The sequence below is a fragment of the Hyperolius riggenbachi genome, chromosome 8 (genome assembly GCF_040937935.1).
Source record: "Hyperolius riggenbachi isolate aHypRig1 chromosome 8, aHypRig1.pri, whole genome shotgun sequence".
Taxonomy (NCBI): domain Eukaryota; kingdom Metazoa; phylum Chordata; class Amphibia; order Anura; family Hyperoliidae; genus Hyperolius; species Hyperolius riggenbachi.
In genome coordinates this window covers 252,750,136-252,770,897 of record NC_090653.1, presented here as the reverse complement: position 1 = coordinate 252,770,897, position 20,762 = coordinate 252,750,136, and the positions used below count along the sequence as shown (strand labels likewise).

Sequence of the window (20,762 nt, the reverse complement as noted above, 5' to 3'; positions counted from 1 at the left end):
CAGTGTTCCGACTTAAGAATGTATTTAAGGTTAAGAATGAACCTACAGTCCCTACCTCGTTCATTAACTGGTTACTACCTGTAAAAACAATCTAACGCGTACCCACCCGATGCATGATGGAGTTCTCATGGCAGAACTTGACACCTTTCAGTAGCATCATCATGTAGCCTTTGACTTGGGCCTCAGTTAGTGGTTGGTCAGAATTCCTGATGACCTCAGACAGGTCAGAGAGCATGTACTCAAAGACCAGCACAAAGCCCGTGCCATGCGGGAAAACATCTCTCAACTTAACCACCTGAAAGAAGATCAAGAGAGAGAGTAAAAACCATTAAAACAGGAAGGTGGCGTTTTCTATGGAAAATCCATTTTCCATAGAAGAAACAGAAGATCGATCCAAAATCAGATCACACATGTTGGAAATATTCTATCTAACAGTAAATCAGTCAGAAAATTGCATTGTGTTTACCTAGCTTTATGGGTAATGATGTCACCACAGATGCCTGTGGGGCTGCGCAATAAAAATGTAGTTTTCTGTAGTCAGCTTTGCACTAAGGAGAATTTGGATTGGTTACTCTGGGTCACAGGTGTCGAACTCCGGGCCTGGAGGGCCAGATCCATGCAAGTGTTCAGGATGGACTGTGGTTACTCTGGGGTTGTGAACTCCTGATGAGGCCGAGGCCATACCACGTGCTCTGAAGCAAAGCATCAGCAGCCAGCCCAGCCAGGACCACCAAAACAGCCTGACAAAAGTCCAAATAAAAGGGACTATAGAAAGCTGCAAGGTGCAATACCTAGAGGAATGGGGAAGCGACACAAAGAACTCAAAGAAACTCACCATCTACCAATCCCTGCAGAGGAAGTACACAATTGCCCCATATCTGGAGAATCTACACCACACCAAGACAGACCCTGAGCCTGTACCGTATGATGATGACCGCTCACACCCTGGAGATAGAGACAGGGTGGCATAGACAGACATGGAAGCCCCGGGGGGAGAGAGCCTGTGCAGACAATGTGACCAGGAGGCCCTGGAGGATGAGGCCCACTTCCTGCTACACTGCAGCAAATACGCACCTGTGAGGACTGCCTACTTCCAGAGACTCTCCACCCACATCCAGGATTTCACCTCCATAGATGAGGAGAAGTAACTCTACATCCTACTGAGGAAAGAGGAAACAACTGGGCAAATAGCAGTCATATGTCGCTACCTGCCACCAACTGAGAGGAACATGATACCCCACAGACTGCAGGGCTGTGGAGTCGGTCCAAAAATCCACCGACTCAGACTCCTCAGTTTAGGATTTTACCGACTCCGACTCTTCGACTCCTCTAATTTGCATATTACAATTTTGTTGATTAACAGTATGCTAATTTGCATATTACAATTTTGTTGATTAACAGTATGTAACGTGAAATTCGCCTCTTAACTGCCAACGCTTAGGAATTTTACAAGACAACTGAAGTGAGAAGCATATGTAGACTACTATATTTATTCCCTTTAGGCTAAAACTAGTCCTTGGTAAGAGTACTTGTAAAAGGTACAGACCGGAACAAAGAACCTCTATCAGGCCCTAGGCAATGTAACTGTGGGTACATGTAAGAATGATGTGCAGGTACTCTGCAGGGGAATGAGGAGATTCTTCCTCTATTACACATTCTTCATGCACAATCTGAACAAGGTTTATGGGTGATAGACAACACCTCTGTGCTCAATGTGCACAACATTCTCAGTGGATTCCCTGCAGCTCTGTGGGGAGAGCATATGTAGAGTATAGTACTACTGTGTAACAAAGTAAACCTGAGACAGATGAAATTAAAGTTTTATACATACCTGGGGCTTCCTCCAGCCCCCTTCAGGCTAATCAGTCCCTCGCTGTCCTCCTCCGCCACCTGGATCTTCTGCTATGAGTCCAGGTACTTGAGCCAGTCTGGTGTAGTGCGCATGCACACACTCCGCCGCCGGGAGCGTACTACACCTGCGCAGCACTATTGCGCAGGTGCAGAACGCTCCTGGCTGTGGAAGCGGCACGTAGCCAGACTGCTCTGACTGGCTGAATTACCAGGACTCATAGCAGAAGATCCAGGTGGCGGAGGAGGACAGCGAGGGACTGATTAGCCTGAAGGGGGCTGGAAGAAGCCCCAGGTATGTATAAAGCTTTTCTTTTAATTCGCCTCAGGTACCCTTTAATTCATAGTCACCAAACCAAATTTTAACAACATATCAATTTATTTGATTTTATGAGCAAAACATACATTTGCATAAACCAGCATCAATGCAGAATTATTTCCATCTCATTGACCATCTCTATTAGTGACACGGCTACACATTAGGCTTTATACTTAAAGCATAGATGCTATTTCGTATATATGTTACGGCCAGAACCCGAAGTCTGGCCACTTCGGGTTCTGGCCGGTCAAAACGAGAAGTGGCCGGCTAATGCGGCCAATGTAAGAAATGTGGGCTAATTTCGGACTTTGGCCGGCCAGAACGCGTTGTGACTGTATGCGGCTGGCCAAGTCCAGAAGTCCTGCTCCCTCGGCTCTCCCCCTCCTGCACTGCGCTACTCAAACCTCAGATCAGGGTCGACCGGACCGGAGAGGCTGAGAGAGGCAAAGCGCACAAGTGACCCGCAGGACGTGAACACTTTACTGCGGAAGCGCCAGTCATTTGGCACTTCCGCATGTGAAGTGTACACAGGCCCGGGCGGGTAGCGTGTGCGCTGCTCTGCCTCTCTCCGCCTCTTCGGTCGCCGTGATCTGAGGTCTGTGAGTAGCGCAGGCAAACACCCCCGCCATGCAAAGCGCAAGGGAAAGCCGCCCCCCCCCCCCGCCATGCAAAGAATATAGTAAAGCCCCCCCCCCCTGCCATGCAAAGCATACAAACCCCCCCCCCCCGCCATGCAAAGCATACAGTAACCCCCCCCCCCGCCATGCAAAGCATACAGTAACCCCCCCCCCCCCGCCATGCAAAGCATACAGTAAAGCCCCCTGCCATGCAAAGCATACAGTAAACCCCCCCTGCCGTGCAAAGCATACAGTAAAGCCCCCCCCGCCATGCAAAGCATACAGTAAAGCCCCCCCCCCCCCCCCGCCATACAAAGCATACAGTAAAGCCCCCCCCCCAGCCAATCAAAGCACACAGAAAAGCCCCCCTCCAGCCATACAAAGCGTCTAGTGAAGCACCCCAGCCATGATGCAAAGTGTGCAGCCTTCCCCCCCCCCCCTCCCATGCAAAGTGCACAGCGAAGCTCCCCCCCCAGCCATGCAAAGAACCCAGAAAAGCCCCCCAGCCATGCAAAGCGCCCAGAGAAGCACCCCCAGCCATGCACCCTCCCCCCCCCCCTCATCTGTGACTAATCACCACTGTAATTTGATCTCTCCCCTGTGCCAGGGCAGAGCAGCTAATTTTAAAAGCGCAGGATGTTAAAAAAATGTTCTGCTTCCGTAAAATCAGGAAGTAGACACGCTGCTGATTTGTTACAGGATTGTGTATTAGCTGTGACGGTTATTATGCTGTTGTGTATCTTTCAGAGCACAGAGGAAGTTCCGAGTGCCATTCATGGTGCTGGACAGGACCCGGGATGTTCTGGGATTTGGGCCTTTTGGACTTTGGCCGACTGACTTTGGCCGTTTCTAGAACTGGCCGGCCAATGTCAGAAATTCCCAGCATTTTGGACTTTGGCCGACGTCAAATCGGCCAGTTCTAGAAACGGCCGGCCAATTCTAGAATTGGCCGATTTCTGGTTTTGGCCGTAACATATATAAGAGATTCCTGTACACATCATATATACAGTCACAATCAGATATGTATATCTGACCTTAAAAATACGGGGACTGCTTTATTGAAGCAGCACAAGTAACTCATTTTGATTGGTTTATTTCATTTTTGTGGACTGAACACAGCTATTACTGTATATATACACATTATTTTTAATGACTATTATCTGAGAAATAGAACATTTTATCATATTTTCTATTTTAATTACAGTTACAAATTAATTAGGAGTCGGTGCATTTTTTCCCGACTCCAGGCACCCAAAATTGCTCCGACTCCACAGCCCTGACAGACTGTATGGACTGTTTCTTATTTCCTCCACACCCTTATGGACTGTATGCTAGGCCTGAACGTTAAATCGAATTTAAACTGAAATCACGATCACCAAGATCACGACGTCATTTCCGCGTGGTGAAGTTTGAAGAAGCGACTTCAAATTTTCCCCCAAGTCCTGACGCATGAGGGCCCCCAGTATTGGACATACTTTCTGCATGAGTCTAACACTGTCCGTCCTCTCTCGCCTTCTGCTGGCTCTTGTGCATGACATACTTCCTGTTTTTTGTATGTCACATGACATACAGGAAGTATGCCGTGCATTAGAGCCTGCAGGAGGCAAAGTGAATAGACAGGCATCGCTGTACTTGTGCTGGAAGGTATGTTCAGCACTGCTGCAGCTTGAGTGACAGAGCGGGCACAGAGGAGAAACAGGGGGCACAGAGAGACACAAAGCAAGCACAGAGAGAGACACAGAGCGGGCAGAGAGACAAAAGGGACAGAGATAGAGACACAGAGCGGGCAGAGAGACAAAGGGGACAGAGAGAGAGACACACACAGAGAGACACAGAGCGGGCAGAGAGACAAAAGGGACACACAGAGAGACACAGAGCGGGCAGAGACAAAAGAGACAGAGAGAGATAGAGACACGGAGCGGACAGAGAGAGACACAGAGCAGGCAGAGACAAAAGGGACAGAGAGAGAGAGAGAGAGAGAGAGAGAGAGAGAGAAAACACAGAGCGAGACCCAGAAGGGGGCACAGAGAGACGAAAAAACACAGAGCGAGACCCAGAAGGGGGCACAGAGAGACAAAAGAGGCACAAAGAGAGACACAAAGGGGGGGACAGACAAAGGAGGCACAAAGAGAGACAAAGGGGACACAGAGAGAGGCACAGAGGGTGCACAAAGAAAGACGGGGGACAAAGAGGCAAAGAGGGGGAACAAAGGTATGTTCAGCACTGCTGCAGCTTGAGTGACAGAGCGGGCACAGAGGAGAAACAGGGGGCACAGAGAGACACAGAGTGGGCAGAGAGACAAAAGGGACAGAGATAGAGACACAGAGCGGGCAGAGAGACAAAAGGGACAGAGAGAGATAGAGACACAGAGCGGACAGAGAGAGACACAGAGCGGGCAGAGAGACAAAAGGGACAGAGATAGAGACACAGAGACAAAAGGGACAGAGATAGAGACACAGAGTGGGCAGAGAGACAAAAGGGACACACAGAAAGACACAGAGCGGACAGAGAGACAAAAGGGACAGAGAGAGATAGAGAGATAGAGACACAGAGCGGACAGAGAGAGACACAGAGCGGGCAGAGACAAAAGGGACAGAGAGAGAGAGAGAGAGAGAGAGAGAGAGAGAGAGAGAGAGAGAGAGAGAGAGAGAGAGAGAGAGAGAAGGGGGCACAGAGAGACAAAAGGGGCACAAAGAGACACACAAAGGGGGGGGGGCAGACAAAGGAGGCACAAAGAGAGAGACAAAGGAGGCACAGAGAGAGGCACAGAGGGTGCACAAAGAAAGATGGGGGACAAAGAGGCACAGAGGGGGAACAAAGCATGATTTGAAGGAAATTGTGAATCGAATCGAAATTGTGATTCCGGACAGAAAAATCACTCAATTCAATTTTCTCCTAAAATCGTTCAGGCCTACTGTATGCCCCAACGCCCTATAAACCTTATTCCCACAACCATCCTCCCATGGTAATGCTAATGTTTCGCTTTGGCAATACTAAATGTATTTTGGGCTGCCAACAAAGCTTTCTTGGATTTGATGACTCACATAGGGGTTGTCTTCAATCTCTCGCAGGGCTTTGATCTCTCTGAGGGCCTGGTTGGGAATACCTTCCTCCAGTTTACGCAAAGCCACCTTCTTCAGGGCAACCGCTTCCCCAGTCTGGAAAACAACATTGGGGTGAGGAGTGGTTAAAGATTTGAGGTGAAAAATGAGGGTAGAATTTTTATTCCTCAATTGTTTTCTTAAAGAGGCCCTGTAGTGACATGAAACACAATGCATTAAATTACTCAGATTACCCACTTTTGCTGTAATTTTCAGAGTATACTTCTAGTTACATATTGCTGTAGATTTGTATGTAACCCCGCCCTCCCAGTGAGCTTTCTGGGAAAACAGGCATTATTTTCACTGGCTTTGGAATTCTCAGAAACAAACATTCCGCAGAGATGCACCTGCCAGGACTAAAGATGTTGCTGCCTGTGTTAAATGTCAGAAAGTAAATCAGGTGAGGAAAGATTTTACAATGGGCAAACACTGACTAAATCATTTGTAAACAAACAAACAAACCAAAATAATTGTATTCATTGGCCGGATCCATAGTTTTGATCCACCTGGCCAGAAATCGATCGGGTGGCCGTGTTGAGGCATCAATCGGCACCAGATATCGATACCACAAATCGAGTAATGTATATGTACGGCCACCTTACAGGGATACTAAGGTCATAAATAAAGGCATTTTACTCACCTAAGGCTTCTGCCAGCCCCCTGCAGTCGTCCTGTGCCCGCGTCATCCTGGAACGATCCTCCGGTCCCCCGCCGCTGCTCAGTTTCACTTTCAGTGACTGGGCCTGTCGCCAGCCACTCTGCCTGCGCGGCCCCGCAGCAGGGCTGTGGAGTCGGAGTTGGAGTCGGGGCAATTTTGGGCACCCAGAGTCGGAGTTGGAGTCGTTGATTTCATAAACGGAGGAGTCGGAGTCGGCTGATTTTTGTACAAAATCCGCATCCCTGTGAAGTATTAGACTAAGGAGTCGGAGCCATTTTGGGCACCCGGAGTCGGAGTTGGAGTCGCGATTTCATAAACTGAGGAGTCGGATTCGGAAGATTTTTGTACCGACTCCACAGCCCTGCCCCACAGTATACATTTTCTCATACTGCGTAGGACGGGAGCGCAGACGAGGACCCGCACGACCAGGGCCTGGCAGGCGCCGAAACTGAACTGCGTCGGTGGACCGGAGGATTGTTGAGTACTGGGACTGCAGAGGGCCAACAGGAGCCCCAGGTAAGTAAAACTGGCCCTTTTTTTTATTACTTAAAGGGGCACTACAGCGAAAAACTGTAAAATTGAAAATATGTGCAAACATAAATAAAGAAGAAGTACATTTTTTTTCAAGAGTAAAATGAACCATAAATTACTTTTCTCCTATGTTGCTGTCACTTACAGTAGGCAGTAGAAATCTGACAGAAGTGACAGGTTTTGGATTAGTCCATCTCTTCATAGGGGATTCTCAGCAAGGCTTTTATTCTTTAAAAAAAATATTCCCGAAATAGGATTTAAACAATGATGCTGGCCAGCTTCCCTGCTCGCTACAAAGTTTTTTGGCAGTTGGTCAGAGCAACTGCCATTCACTAAGCGCTTTTGAAAATAAATATATCCCTGAGATTCCCCTATAAAGAGATGAACTAGTCCAACACCTGTCACTTCTGTCAGATTTCTACTACCTACTGTAAGTGACAGCAACATAGGAGAAAAGTAATTTATGGCTCATTTTACTCTGGAAAAAATGTATTTCTTATTTGTATATGTTTGCAAATTTTTTTAATTTTACAGTTTATTGCTGTAGTGTCCCTTTAAAAAGAACCTTAGGTGGGCAGATAGGACACAGAGGCATGTTCTCTGCCTCATGACATGCCTCTGTGTCCCCACACCGCAGATCTCTGCCCCCACACTGTTGCGCTATAGCTCCACCCTCTCTAACCCAACTACCCGGGATTAGAGACAATATTTGTCACTATATTGGAGGTAAACACAGGGAGAGGAATTCCCGGTTCAAAACGCCCACCAGGGGCATTCCTGCAGGATTCTTTCCCTGGCCACGCCCCCTGCCGCTCCCCCGCCTCCCTACTCGCTGGATGAGAGACACACAGTCTCTCCTTGCAGTGCCGTGAAAGGGGGCCAGTTCGGCCCACAGGAGGGGTTTTTTTTTCGGCTACCTGATCCGCTCAGCCAAATCCCCCCCCCCCCCCGGGTCAGGTAGCCTACATTTCTTTTTGTTAGCCCAAAGTTTGCTTTAAATGACAGATAGCTGGACAAGAGCAGATTTAATAGGAGCGATACAACCACATTACTGATAGAAGTGGGTGGTGCGTGTGTGTGTGTGTGGGGGGGGGGGAATCTTGTACCTCCCCCCCATACCTGGGACAACTTATAGTTTACCACTTTTTGCGGTCACTACAGGATGCCTTTAAATTCTTCAGAGAAAGGTCTGTCCACAGACATTTTTGCCTCCTTTCAGATCTCTCACCATAACCTATATACCCAATCTCACTACTAGCTAAGTAATAGCCCGCAGTAACCACGGCAACCACATCTAACACTGATAGGAGCTAATGAGCCTAAAGCATGTACTGGAGGGAAAGATCTCTGCATTGTCAGGCTGTATCTATGCTATTCAGTATGCACTGTTATCTGCAACGGATTTTTTAACAATTATTAGCACATGCTGGTAACACTGTATACATTATTCACAGGTGAATATGAAGACTGTAAAAATATGACATTCTCTTTATGGAGCTATAAAGGGCTTCATTAACGAGGGTGATGTGAGGTGACCGGAGCCTGGTGACTCTTCCTCTGAGCGCAACCTCATATTTTACAATGCTAATGATTGAGGCAGCCAATCACAAGTGAGTAGATTAAGTGCTTTCAAACAGAGAGCTTAATAGGCCATTGAGGCGCTCTGCCTTGCGTACATACAAAAGGGCGCCTGGAAATTAGGGTGCCAAAACAGACGCTAGTAAAATCAGGGCTGTGGAGTCAGTACAAAAAAAAATGAATCCAACTCAGACTCCTCAGTTTATAAAACCACCGACTCCGACTCCAGGTACCAAAAATTACTCCGACTCTAACTCCCAATCTGAGTTGAATATCGGTAAAAATTGCCAATATCGGCAAACTGTAAACACACACGCTCCCGCCTCCAGGAGTACGTTTGAAGAGGCACGCACAGGCACAGAAGTGCGCGACCTAGCTTACCAGCGGGTCTAACCAAGGACGACAGCGGATCAGAGGGGACCGCGAGGACAGCAAAGACTACAGGGGGCGGGTGGAAGCCCCAGGTAAGTAAAAGCATACTCCTTCAAAGTCTGATACTTACCTACGGAGAGAGAAGGCTACAAAGTCCAAAATTCTTCAATTCATGTAGCAACACAAGAATTGACAATTGTTTCAGGGCAACGGAAGGTCCCCTTCATCAGAAAGTGCAGTCTGTGTACATCTGCACTTACTGATGAAGGGCTATGTGGCCCTAAAACAATAGCCAATTCTTGTGTTGACACATGCATTGAAGAATAATCACTTCTGAAATGTACCTCTGGTGTGCTAACCAATCTTATGCTACATACACACTTGAGATAAAAGTCTTTGGAAAAGGCAAGATCACAGACCAATTTTACCCCATTCCATGTAGTATGAGAGCCATACTCTACACAGTCTATTCTATTGAGCTGAACTCCCCATCAGATAGAAATCTTTGCAAGATGCTGCACACATGCAACAGATCAGTATCTGCAAAAGATCTGTTCCTGCAAAATGCATTCATAGTCTATGATATCTGCAGATCCTCATACACACCTTGTTTAACAGACATTAATCTGCAGATCAGATCCACCAGGATGGATCTTCAGATCTGCAAATGATTGTCAGATCTGAAGATGAATGTCTGTTAAACAAGGTGTGTATGAGATCTGCAGATATCATAGACTATGAATGCATTTTGCAGGAACTGATCTTTTGCAGATACTGATCTGTTGCATGTGTACAGCATCTTTGTGTGCAGCATCTTGCAAAGATTTTATCTGATGGGGAGTTTGGCTCAATAGAATAGACTGTGTAGCGTATGGCTCTCATACTACATGGAAGGGGGTAAAATTGGTCTGTGATCTTGCCTTTTCCAAAGACTTTTATCTCAAGTGTGTATGTAGCATAAGACTCTGTGTATTGTATTGCATGTCGCTTTACATCCTGGTTATGCACCCAACCACAGACAGTATGGTGTGTGCCTCTTCCAGACCCTTTACTGCTATGGAGAGAGAAGGCTCTGAATTTTACAGTGTCTTCCCTGCCACCTCTTGCTGTCCTCATTCCAGCGCCGTCACCCCCAATATGCCTTCCAGGACCATCGGAAAGCTTTGGGAGCACTCAGGACACGCTCACGCATGCGCGGTATGGAGCCACTAGGTCTTTGGAAGCCTAAGAGCTCCCGGAGACTGCAGATTTAAACGGGGACAGAGCTGGAACAAAAACACTGAGGTGACAGAGAAGGCTCTATAGGATCCTGGGCCTTCCCTCTCCATAGGTAACTATAGGACTATTTTTTCTCTTGCTACAGATTTGCTTTAAAGCAGACCTGAACTCAGAACTTCCTCTCTGCTCTAAAAGATAAGCAGCAGCATAATAACATTTACAGAAAAGCATTTCTTTGTTACAAATGATCCAAATCCTGCAATAAATCTGCAGTGTGTCTACTTCCTGCTTTCATGGAAGCAGTCATAGGGTTAACAACCTGTGTTTACAAATTAGCTGCTCTGCTGAGGCAGCCAGCTGACACAGCAGAGAAATCACATTACACTTTCGATCACTTAAATGAGGGAAGGGGGGGGGGGGGGAATTAGACAAGCTAATCTCTCTGAATGCATACAGGGTGAATGTCTCTCTGTTTCCCCTCTTTCCTGTGCAGGAGTTCAGGTCCACTTTAACGTTGCGGCTAATTGGTGTCTGTACTGTATACATTCAGCAAGGGAAGTAAGGGTGTTAATAGTCCCAAAGCGTATTAAATGGCACATTTCACTGAAAAATGCCCCTTGAACAGCTGGAAGCCTCAGCTCAGCATCAGGTACAGCCTCCATTCCTTTCCTCTTTTGCTGTCGGTACACTTAGAGCTGCAGCGCCACTTAGTGGCAGATCATGGTTTCACAGTGACTACTTACAAAATCTGCGCTTATCAGTTTTATGCACATCATATTCCTGTATTCTATGAATAACAACAACAAAACATTTGTACCTATATAACTGTAGTTTACGATTGCAGTAGAGTATAGCAAAAGGGTTGTCTCCTTTCTCATTCTGTCCAGAGCCGTCAAAAAGGGTCCAGGCCAAGCCAAGTAATGTCTGAATCACACCAGAAACAAGCATGCAACTAATCTTGTCAGATCTGACCATAATGCTAAATACAACAATTTGGGGAGCACCATCCATAACATTGGTACAGTCCTATCTATAATTTTGGAGGAACCCTGACATGTGCAGAATGGCCAATAAGATACAATATTACACAAAAAGACACCAGCTATGGCCTCAATGAACCGCACCACATCAGACATGAATCATATAGAAAAAAGTTTACATCCTTTATTTATCAATCCACAAACAATTAAAACATACTTAAAAACAGGTGGGGAATAGCATGTAAACCCAGATTGTCGGAGAACCGGCAGGAATTTGGAGTGCTAATATTGTGTGTGACACACCACTAAGGGTGTGAACCATAATTGGTGACACACTGATGTAATGAGTGAACGTTGGGGCTGCAAAATACACAGCATAAATAGCAAAAACAAGGGACCAAAGTGCAAAGTGCATACAACAATATATAATTAAACAACAATCATGAAAAAACACACATAAAACCACTGAGGTGATCACTGTATATCCGGATGTAATACAGTGGAATAACAAACAACAACTGATCAATATCAAACCAATGTTCAGATAGAGTGAAGGAGAAATCCCCTGAAAATGTAAAGCAAGTAAAGAGTAGTGATAGACATGTTAGTGAAACATGTACCCAATAAAGTGAAGAAACCTACCAGTAATGAAGTAGCTCCACGGGTCCCCCACCGCTGCTATCGCGATTCGCCACGTTATGTGGCTTTCTCAAAGCTACTGTGTTACCTCCTGCAGCCATTTTATCCTAATCCAAGAGGAGGGGAGGAGGGAATGGACGCCCGAACGTAGCGTGGCCACGCTACTGCCTCCATCACTCCACGCTGCTGAGCAGCGTGAGAGCTCTGTCGGCTCCCGTACCTATAGTGGCCACATTGTGGCCAAAAAAGTATAACACGTACGTTCGTACGTAACTCTAGAGTAAACATACGCATAGTCTCTAGACTCTAGATGGCGCCTATGCGTATGTTTACTCTAGAGTTACGTACGAACGTACGTGTTATACTTTTTTGGCCACAATAGGTACGGGAGCCGACAGAGCTCTCACGCTGCTCAGCAGCGTGGAGTGATGGAGGCAGTAGCGTGGCCACGCTACGTTCGGGCGTCCATTCCCTCCTCCCCTCCTCTTGGATTAGGATAAAATGGCTGCAGGAGGTAACACAGTAGCTTTGAGAAAGCCACATAACGTGGCGAATCGCGATAGCAGCGGTGGGGGACCCGTGGAGCTACTTCATTACTGGTAGGTTTCTTCACTTTATTGGGTACATGTTTCACTAACATGTCTATCACTACTCTTTACTTGCTTTACATTTTCAGGGGATTTCTCCTTCACTCTATCTGAACATTGGTTTGATATTGATCAGTTGTTGTTTGTTATTCCACTGTATTACATCCGGATATACAGTGATCACCTCAGTGGTTTTATGTGTGTTTTTTCATGATTGTTGTTTAATTATATATTGTTGTATGCACTTTGCACTTTGGTCCCTTGTTTTTGCTATTTATGCTGTGTATTTTGCAGCCCCAACGTTCACTCATTACATCAGTGTGTCACCAATTATGGTTCACACCCTTAGTGGTGTGTCACACACAATATTAGCACTCCAAATTCCTGCCGGTTCTCCGACAATCTGGGTTTACATGCTATTCCCCACCTGTTTTTAAGTATGTTTTAATTGTTTGTGGATTGATAAATAAAGGATGTAAACTTTTTTCTATATGATTCATGTCTGATGTGGTGCGGTTCATTGAGGCCATAGCTGGTGTCTTTTTGTGTAAGATCTGACCATAATGTCAGAAACACCTGATCTGCTGCATGTTCGTTAAGGGTATATGGCTAAAACAATTAGTGGCAGAGGATTCGCAGGTTAGCCAGGTGTATTGGTTAAAAGAAAATAAATCTGGCAGCCTCCATATCCCGCTCACTTCAGTTGTCCTTTAACCACTTGAGGACCGTGGGCTTCAGCCTAAACAAACATACTGTAATTAAGTTACATTAGTTATGTTAATTAGAATAGATAGGTAATCTAATCTCTTACCCACCTTGTTTTAAAAGAACAGGCAAATGTTTGTGATTCATGGGGGCTGCCATCTTTGTCATGGGGGCAGCCATCTTTTTGGTTGAAAGGAGGTGACAGGGAGCATGAGACACAGTTCCAACTGTCCTGTGTCCTGATAACCCCTCCCAGCTGCACGTGCTAGGCTTCAAATGTCAAATTGGTGTTTTTGCACCAAAACAGCAGAACAAGAACAACAACATCAGAAATCCCATCATGCTTTGCACAGCATAAGGGGAAAACTGCCCGGGCAGTTTTCTTCTGTGCAGCTAAAATTGAGACTTGTATAAGAGAAACAAAGTTCTGATGCTGTGAAACTGTTAAAGAAACACCAGGCCTTTTCAGTGCTGCTGAGTCGATTTTTAGTCTGGAGGTTCACTTTAGGGCCCTTTTCCACTTGCAATCGCTAGCGTTCACGCTGAACGCTAGCAATTGCTGAATCGCAATTACCGGCGATTCCTCGCCGTTCGCCGCCGCGATTTTGCTATGCTATGCACTGCATAGCAAAATCGCGGCAAATATCGCTCCGCCGCGCGTTCGCGTTCCTGACAAAAACGAATCGCGGTAGTGGAAATGACCTACCGCGATTCCTATGTTAAAAAGCAAACCGTAGCGATTGTAAAATCGCTAGCGGTTTGCGTTTTTGCGATTCAGCCAGCGCAAACGCGCTGGTGGAAAAGGGCCCTAAAGGACCAGACCCTTTTTTTCCCATTCAGACCACTTCAGCTTTCACGGTTTATTGCTCGCTCATACAACCTACCACCTAAATGAATTTTGGCTCCTTTTCTTGTCACTAATAAAGCTTTCTTTTGGTGCTATTTGATTGCTGCTGCAATTTTTACTTTTTATTATATTCATCAAAAAAGACATGAATTTTGTCAAAAAAATGATTTTTTTTAACTTTCTGTGCTGACATTTTTCAAATAAAGTAAAATTTCTGTATACATGCAGCGCGAAAAATGTGGACAAACATGTTTTTGATTAAAAAAAACCCCATTCAGCCTATATTTATTGGTTTGGGTAAAAGTTATAGCGTTTACAAACGATGGTGCAAAAAGTGAATTTTCCCATTTTCAAGCATCTCTGACTTTTCTGACCCCCTGTCATGTTTCATGAGGGGGTAGAATTCCAGGATAGTATTAAAACACCCTAAATGACCCCATTTTGGAAAGAAGACATCCTAAATTATTCACTCAGAGGCATAGTGAATTCATAGAAGATATTATTTTTTGTCACAAGGTAGCGGAAAATGACAGTTTGTGACAAGAAAAAAAAAAAAAAAAAGTTTCCATTTCTGCTAACTTGTGACAAAAAAAAAAAATGAAATCTGCCACGGACTCACCATGCCCCTCTCTGAATACCTTGAAGTGTCTACTTTCCAAAATGGGCTCATTTGTGGGGTGTGTTTACTGTCCTCGCATTTTGGGGGGTGCTAATTTGTAAGCACCCCTGTAAAGCCTAAAGGTGCTCATTGGACTTTGGGCCCCTTTGCACAGTTAGGCTGCAAAAAAGTGCCACACATGTGGTATTGCCGTACTCAGGAGAAGTAGTATAATGTGTTTCGAGGTGTATTTTTACACATACCCATGCTGGGTGGGAGAAATATCTCTGTAAATGACAATTGTTTGATTTTTTTTTTTTGATTTTTTTTTACACACAATTGTCCATTTACAGAGATATTTCTCCCACTCGCCATGGGTATGTATAAAAATACACCCCAAAACACATTATACTACTTCTCCTGAGTATGGCGATACCACATGTGTGGCACTTTTTTGCACCCTAACTGCGCTAAGGGGCCCAAAGACCAATGAGTACCTTTAGGATTTCACAGGTCATTTTTGTTTCAAGACTACACCTCACGGTTTAGGGCCCCTAAAATGCCAGAGCAGTATAGGAACCCCACTAATGACCCTATTTTAAAAAGAAGACACCCCAAGGTATTCCGTTAGGAGTATGGTGAGTTCATAGAAGATTTTATTTTTTGTCCCAAGTTAGCAGAAATTTTAATTTTTTTTTTCACAAAGTGTCATTTTCCGCTAATTTGTGACAAAAAATAAAATCTTCTATGAACTCACCATACTCCTAACGGAATACCTTTGGGTGTCTTCTTTCTAGAATGGGGTCATTAGTGGGGTTCCTATACTGCCCTGGCATTTTAGGGGCCCTAAACCGTGAGGAGTAGTCTTGAAACCAAATGTCGCAAAATGACCTGTGAAATCCTAAAGGTACTCATTGGACTTTGGGCCCCTTAGCGCAGTTAGGGTGTAAAAAAGTGCCACACATGTGGTACCGCCGTACTCAGGAGAAGTAGTATAATGTGTTTTGGGGTGTATTTTTACACATACCCATGCAGAGTGGGAGAAATATCTCTGTAAATGGACAATTGTGTGTAAAAAAAAAAAAATCAAACAATTGTCCATTTACAGAGATATTTCTCCCACCCAGCATGGGTATGTGTAAAAATACACCCCAAAACACATTATACTACTTCTCCTGAGTACGGCGATACCACATGTGACACTTTTTTGCAGCCTAGGTGCGCTAAGGGGCCCAACGTCCTATTCACAGGTCATTTTGAGGCATTTGTTTTCTAGACTACGCCTCAGGGCTGAAACCCACTGAAATCAGCAAACGCAAAACGCAACCGCTAGCGTTTTGTCTGAGCGGTTTGCAAGCGGATTCATGTGCGTTTTTGGTCATGTTTTGCAACATTGTATTTTTTTGCCCAGCGGGTGCGTAGCGTTTTGCGTTTTTATCCTGATTGGTCCTGTGAATTATTTTTCATTTTGTTACAGTGTGCTGAACCGCAAAACGCTAGCAAAACCGCTCAGTTTAGGTTTTGCTGAGCGTTTCCGCTAGCGGTTCAATACTTTACATTGAAGCGCTAACGCTCCCAAAATGCTGCAGGTCCTGCGTTTGCGTTTCTGAGAAACGCAAACGCTCCTGTGGAAGTTGCCCCATCCATTAACATTAGCCCAGCGTTTTGGCAAACTGCTAGCGTATCGCAGTGCTGCCAAAACGCTGCCAAAAGCGCTCCTGTGGGTTCCAGCCCTCACGGTTTAGGGCCCCTAAAATGCCAGGGCAGTATAGGAACCCCACAAGTGACCCCTTTTTAGAAAGAAGACACCCCAAAGTATTCTGTTAGGACTATGGCGAGTTCATAGAAAATTTTATTTTTTGTCACAAGTTAGTGAAAAATGACACTTTGTGAAAAAAAAACAATAAAAATCAATTTCCGCCAACTTTTGACAAAAAATAAAATCTTCTATGAACTCGTCATACACCTAACAGAATACCTTGGGGTGTCTTTTTTCTAAAATGGGGTCACTTGTGGGGTTCCTATACCGCCCTGGCATTTTACAGGCCCAAAACCGTGAGTAGTCTGGAAACCAAATGTCTCAAAATGACTGTTCAGGGGTATAAGCATCTGCAAATTTTGATGACAGGTGGTCTATGCGGGAGCGAATTTTGTGGAACCGGTCATAAGCAGGGTGGCCTTTTAGATGACAGGTTGTATTGGGCCTGATCTGATGGATAGGAGTGCTAGGGAGGTGACAGGAGGTGATTGATGGGTGTCTCAGGGGGTGGTTAGAGGGGAAAATAGATGCAATCAATGCACTGGGGAGGTGATCGGAAGGGGGTCTGAGGGGGATCTGAGGGTTTGGCCGAGTGATCAGGAGCCCACATGGGGCAAATTAGGGCCTGATCTGATGGGTAGGTGTGCTAGGGGGTGACATGTGATTGATGGGTGTCTCAAGGTGTGATTAGAGGGGGGAATAGATGCAAGCAATGCACTGGCGAGGTGATCAGGGCTGGGGTCTGAGGGCGTTCTGAGGGTGTGGGCGGGTGATTGAGTGCCCTAGGGGCAGATAGGGGTCTAATCTGATGGGTAGCAGTGACAGGGGGTGATTGATGGGTAATTAGTGGGTGTTTAGGGTAGAGAACAGATGTAAACACTGCACTTGGGAGGTGATCTGACGTCGGATCTGCGGGCGATCTATTGGTGTGGGTGGGTGATCAGATTGCCCGCAAGGGGCAGGTTAGGGGCTGATTGATGGGTGGCAATGACAGGGGGTGATTGATGGGTGATTGACAGGTGATCAGGGGGATAGATGCATCCAGTACACAGGGTGGGGGGTGATCAGGAGGGCGCAGGGGGCAGTTTAGGGTAAAAAAAAAAATAGCGTTGACAGATAGTGACAGGGAGTGATTGATGGGTGATTAGGGGGGTGATTGGGTGCAAACAGTGGTCTGGGGGGTAGGCGGGGGGGGGGGGTCTGAGGGGTGCTGTGGGCGATCAGGGGGCAGGGGGGGGGAAATCAGTGTGCTTGGGTGCAGACTAGGGTGGCTGCAGCCTGCCCTGGTGGTCCCTCGGACACTGGGACCACCAGGGCAGGAGGCAGCCTGTATAATACACTTTGTATACATCACAAAGTGTATTATACACTTTGTATGCGGCGATCTGGGTGCTAGTAACCCGCCGTCGCTTCCGAACGGCCGGCGGGTTACAGCGCGAGGGGGGCGGAGCCACAAGTTAGCGGAAATTGATTTTTATTGTTTTTTTTCCACAAAGTGTCACTTTCCGCCAACTTGTGACAAAAAAAATCTTCTATGAACTCACCATAGTCCTAACAGAATACCTTGGGGTGTCTTCTTTCTAAAATGGGGTCATTTGTGAGGTTCCTATACTGCCCTGGCATTTTAGGGGCCCTAAACCGTGAGGAGTAGTCTGGAAATCAAATGCCGCAAAATGACCTGTGAAATCCTAAAGGTACTCATTGGACTTTGGGCCCCTTAGCGCAGTTAGGGTGCAAAAAAGTGCCACACATGTGGTATCGCCGTACTCGGGAGAAGTAGTATAATGTGTTTTGGGGTGTATTTTTACACATACCCATGCTGGGTGGGAGAAATATCTCTGTAAATGGACAATTGTGTATAAAAAAAAAATCAAAAGATTGTCATTTACAGAGGTATTTCTCCCACCCAGCATGGGTATGTATAAAAATAAACCCCAAAACACATTGTATTAGATGCAGTTGCAGCGCGCAAGCCTAAAAATGTGACTGAACTGAAGGCTTTTGCCCATAAAGAATGGGCTAAGATACCCGTAGATCGCTGCAAGACACTTATGTCAAGCTATGCTTCATAAGCTTTTATAACTGGAAAAGGATGTTGCACTAAGTTCTAAGAATGAATGTCACTTGGGGTTTGAATAAAACTGATAATGATGTGAGCACAGAAAATACATTTGTGGTTATTTCATTATAAATGTTATGTTATATTTGTCTGACTTACAAGTGCCTCTTTGATTTAATTGTAAACAAGATGACTGAAATGATCAAAATCAATGTCAAACTGGCCAGAACACTCAATTTCAGTGGGGGTCGAATAATTTTGAACACAACTGTATGTATGATTTTTTTTTGTGTTTGTAATCACTGGAGCACTTTAAAGCCTCCAGGGTTGGAGCTTGTCTTGAATGGATATAACAAGACTTTCCAAAGGGTAGGGACAACATGACATAAGGGCTAAGGCTCTGGCTCCTAATGTTTTAAGTTGGCCTTGGGGGGTGATCCAGTCATTACATCCTGTTGATCAGGCCTGAGGAAGGGGTCAGCAGTGCACAATCATAGTGATAAGAGTAGTATTTGATTTGTATTCCCCTGCAGGACAATGCCAACAAACCAGGGCCATGTAGATAGCTCTCAGTGCCTGCAGGTTAGGCCACAAATCAGGTATAGCCCATGCAGGGCTCGCCACCCAGTGATCGGAGGGCAGGCAGACCCGCAATGCCGCTCTCAATTCTAGCAGGATCCCCGTTACCTCGATGTGTTTGGCTTTGAACACGATGCCGTGCGCACCCTCCCCGATTCGGCCCAGCAGGCTGTACTGCTCCATCTTCCCGGGGACCGGAGCGCGACGCTCTGCACGTTGCCCAGCAACCCTGGCCGGGTTCAGGTGACAGAGATGTCATGTGACGCTTCCGAGCCAGAACCGCCCCTTCAAAGACTACAAACTGCAGGCTCCGCCCCTTCTGTGTGTCAATAGACCTCAAGAATCGCCCTTCAGCTGAGCTGCTCAGTCTGGTGTTCGCGCAGCATCACGTGGGGGAGACAAAAGGGCGGGAAAACGGTCAGCGGAGGAGTGAGGTGATCTGGTCTGGTAGATGGTTTTAATACGCGCATAGCTTCCAACTGTCCCACTTTCGGAGGGACAGTTCCTCTTTGGGAGCCCTGTCCCTCTTGCCTACTCATTTGTCCCTCTTTCAGGACTTTGTCCCTCTTTCTATGTAAATATATGTATTTTTCTACTAAAAAATGAGTTTTATTGACTTTAAACTTTATTCTCATTCTTAAATTGATATATTACTAATTTGAAAACGTTAATATGAAGGAAAATGGATCAGGATAGAAAGGACCAGTGTGGTTTGAATTATAAAACAACATATTTTTCTTATGAAATCTTTATGGTATGCTTGACTAGGGGTGTGACAGGTGCATGGTCAGGGGCGTGGCTTAAGTGTCCTGCTTTCTCATCTCAAAAAGTTGGGAGGTATGTACGCGGGAATGGGCGATGAAGAAAGAAGATGGCTCTTTAGCCCGTTCAATCTCCACTATCTAATTGAAATGATGTGTTGTTTAAAGGGAACCTGAGAGGAGAAGTGTCTCAGGTTTCATACTTACCTGGAGCTTCCTTAAAGGGAACCAGAGGCCCCAGAAAGAAGATTTTATACATACCTGGGGCTTCCTCCAGCCCCATACGCATGGATCGCTCCCACGCCGCCCTCCTCCGCTTCTTGTATCCGGCGGTACCGGGTCCCGTAGTTTCGGCCAGTCGGCGGCAGCACGCGGACAATTGTCCGCATCACAGGGGTTCCCGGCATACCCATACGCGTGCAGCTGCATACTGCGCAGCCGCACGCGTAAGGGTATGGAGGTAGCCCCTGCTCATGCGGACATTTGCCCGCGTCCGCCGGAAGTGACGGGACTCGGTACCGGCGATCCAGGAAGCGGAGGATGGCGACGTGGGAGCGATGCAGGCTTATGGGGCTGGAAGAAGCCCCAGGTATGTATAAAATCTTTTTTTCCTTTTACTATTCCAACGTCTCTGGTTCCCTTTAATGGGGTTCTGGGGATGAGGGGGGCTGAGGATAAAAAACGCCACTTATCTGCGGCTTCTATCTGCCCCATGTAGCAGTAATGTCCCACGCTGTCCTCCTCCGATCCACCGTTCCCCACCGCAGGCACCAGACAATTATTCGTCTGACAAAGCTGAATAAAGCGTGCTGCTGCTCGCATCATCGGAGGTTTACTGCGCAGGTGTAGTACAAAGTTTTCTTGTACTGCGTCTAGTAAGCTTCCGATGACGCGGGCGGGAGCGAGCAGGCGCGCGGCCGCAATTGGGCAGCATGCCGTGCTAGACCGGGGCCAGCGGATCGGAGGAGGATGTCGTGGGATATTACTGCTACATGGTGCAGATAGA

General features: G+C 46.3%; 1 protein-coding gene across 1 annotated transcript in view; it reads right to left on the bottom strand.

Annotated features, from left to right (window-relative positions):
- Positions 1-19,297, bottom strand: part of CDK20 (cyclin dependent kinase 20) — a 29,596-nt gene extending 10,299 nt beyond the window's left edge. The window contains exons 1-3 of the mRNA XM_068248629.1: positions 19,104-19,297; positions 5,829-5,942; positions 107-295 (exon numbers count right to left, since the gene is read on the bottom strand). Coding sequence (XP_068104730.1) covers positions 107-295; positions 5,829-5,942; positions 19,104-19,178 — 378 coding nt within the window. The 5' untranslated portion in view covers positions 19,179-19,297. The remainder of the gene's footprint in view (positions 1-106; positions 296-5,828; positions 5,943-19,103) is intronic.
- Positions 19,298-20,762: the final 1,465 nt, after the last annotated feature.